At 44.9% G+C, this 2,599-nt stretch overlaps 1 protein-coding gene across 1 annotated transcript; it reads right to left on the bottom strand.

Annotated features, from left to right (window-relative positions):
• Positions 1–300: 300 nt before the first annotated feature.
• Positions 301–1,677, bottom strand: LOC103388219 (protein S100-A6-like). Its single transcript, XM_008323123.3, has 3 exons — positions 1,539–1,677; positions 1,132–1,280; positions 301–702 (listed from the first exon to the last, which is right to left on the bottom strand). Exons 2-3 carry the CDS (start codon positions 1,270–1,272, stop codon positions 520–522), a joined length of 324 nt encoding a protein of 107 aa, XP_008321345.1. The 5' UTR covers positions 1,273–1,280; positions 1,539–1,677; the 3' UTR covers positions 301–519.
• Positions 1,678–2,599: the final 922 nt, after the last annotated feature.

Here is a 2,599-nt window from a genome sequence, read left to right as displayed (position 1 = left end):
TGTCCAGATATTTGTTCCACACGAATAATTAAATCATTGTTCCAGCAATATACGAATGGTCATTTTAAGAATGTTAATTTCGGAAGATTTATTTCACTCTTAAATAAAACAGTAATTACTTAAGATCTTAATGAGAACCTTATGTTGGGGAAACAGTAGACCCGACACTTCCTGGGTGGAGCAGTGATGCTCAGTTTTACTCTGACCACAGTGAGTGATGTCTGTTGAATTTTTCATCAACCTCGGCTTGTTCCTTTCACACCGCTGACACCAGATACCTCACCAAGATTCCGGCAGGGATTGTTGCACCAGAGATTTATTTTCAGTCCAAACTTAACGTCAGCAAATGTCATGTCAGTGATTAATGTTACACAGTTAAAGGAAATGTCACGAAAACCAATTTGGAGGTGAATTTTTAAGTTGCCTGGTCTAACAAAACAGCAAGTCGTCTATGAGGTCTAAATGTTATTTATACTGATTGGTTTTACCGTGAGAAAACACAACAAAGGGGTTAAAAGGTTAATCTTCAGCTGCGGGCTCGTTGCCCCGGTTCTTCTTGCCTCCCCTGCCTGTCTTCTTTTGATAGTAGCATTTAGCCAGGTCTGAGATGCAGCGACAGAACTCGCGAAAGTTGACCTCGCCATCGTGATTTTTATCCAACACCCCCATGACCTCCTCTATGTCGTCGGCATTGATTTTTTCCTGAAATGAAGAAGACAGAAGTCAGTGAAGGTAATGGGGGGGAGGGGGGGCAATGGGTGGAGAGGGTGGTACTGCAAGGATGCAAAGGTAAAAACAACATCTGATAGGGTTCTGATGAGAACTGAGGAACTGTATGAGAAAGTCAGGAGTGGCAGAAATGTATGTGAGGGTGGTGCAAGACATGTAGGAAAACAGTGAAGACAGTAAAGGTGTGCATTTGGAGGGGTTGCGTTACATTGTAGATGCAATCCCCCTCCTCCCTTTTTTTTTACGTAAAGCAATAGACAGATTAACAGATGAAGTTAAGTCAAGACAGAAGGCTAGCAGCAAGATCAAAATTCAAAGATCTGTCCGACAATTTTGGAGCGAGGATGGTCGGCTGCGCTAACAACAGGCAGAAAAGAGTGTCCAGGGGGCGCCATCGCTGACCTTTAACTCAGGGCTTTGTATTTCCTGCTGCAGCACTTTCTTTAACTCGTCCTTGTTTAGTTGGTGTTTCCTGCCCTCATCGTTGGCGTACTCCAGGAAGATGTCAACAATGTTCGTGATGACCTGATCCAGACGAGCCATGGCTGCAGCTGAGGAACAAAACTGGCATTAACGTCTCGGAGGAAACAGGTTGAAACTTGTGAAAGTAAACATTGGTACCAAAGAGCTAAACAGTCACGCAAAGAAACGTACGTCAAAGAATAAAAGGATGTTCAGTTCCAGAAACTTCTTCTTCTAGTTGCATTAACAGTGTTTTAACTTAACCTAAAAAGTCAAATTTAAGTTCATGCTTTTAAGTCAAGTCTAAAAAGTCAAATTTAAGTTCATGCTTTTCATAAACTGCTCACCGTGGACGTGGTGCTGAGGAGGGATCACGATCACCAGCCTGGTCCCTGACCGACTGAGGGGGGAGGACCCTCTTAAACCCTCTTAGTCACAATTACACACACACACACACACGCACACACACACATATGTAAATACACTCCACTGCGTGATTCATGTCTGGGTAATGTGCCTGACCCCGCCTTTACCACACTCCCACAGTCGTACGATGTAACACCGTGAAATATATATTTGACATTTTCTAACGTTTCAGTTTCAGTTTATTATTTCAGTGGAATGTTTCATCCTTTTAGTGAAACAAGTGACTGACTGAAACTCTTTTCATTTTCTCTGTTTACCCGTCAAAGAAGGGAGAGGGACTGGAAATGTCTCTGACGGCACCAAACGAAACCGAATGGTAGAAATATTTGTTTTCTGATCAGCACAAGGAACAGACTGTTGAACAGTCTGTTGAACAGTCTGTTGAACAGCCTGTTGAACAGACTGTTGAACAGGCTGTTTAACACTCTGTTGTGTTCAACAGCCTCCTTTGTCTCAGGTCAGGACTGGTTGAATGACTCAACTGTGTGTCTTCACACGTCTGCCTGGACGTTAGCTGCTCCCACCTCAACACTCAACACAGACCACTGTTATGTAACTGCTCAATTTTTCCTTCCATGTGCGCCTTCCAAGGCTGCAGGAAGGCAGCTCCTCCTCTCTCCTCCCCTCTCCTCTCCCCTCTGCCTCCTCTCTCCTCCCCTCTCCCCTCCTCTCTCCTCCCCTCTCCCTCCAGCTACGCTCCCTGTTACAGTTCTGTTCTGTGACCCTGTTCTGTTCTGGAACAGCTTTTCTCCGACTTAGACCAAATTACGCTGGGCTATTGAAAACTATCAGATTCTCCTTGCAGGGGACGGGGGCGACACAGCCATGGAGGATCAAGTGATGCTGGTTTGAAAAAGTGTTCTTTCTGCACTCTGGTGGTGGAGGTACAGGCTCCAGTGTCAGGTCCTGTGTCGGTCGGACCACACAGGATTACTAATTAAATCACCTAGAGACATAGGAGTGTGTGTGTGTGTGTGTGTGT

The sequence above is a fragment of the Cynoglossus semilaevis genome, chromosome 13, assembly GCF_000523025.1.
Source record: "Cynoglossus semilaevis isolate Cse_v1.0 chromosome 13, Cse_v1.0, whole genome shotgun sequence".
NCBI classification, from domain to species: Eukaryota; Metazoa; Chordata; class Actinopteri; order Pleuronectiformes; family Cynoglossidae; genus Cynoglossus; species Cynoglossus semilaevis.
This window is presented reverse-complemented; position numbering and strand designations above follow the sequence as displayed.

Excerpts from the sequence above, each read along its gene's own strand:
- LOC103388219 (XM_008323123.3), bottom strand. The coding sequence starts at position 1,272 with ATGGCTCGTCTGGATCAGGTCATCACGAACATTGTTGACATCTTCCTG. Across the intron at positions 703-1,131 it reads TACAAAGCCCTGAGTTAAAG|GAAAAAATCAATGCCGACGA; the intron begins GTCAGCGATGGC and ends TCTTCATTTCAG.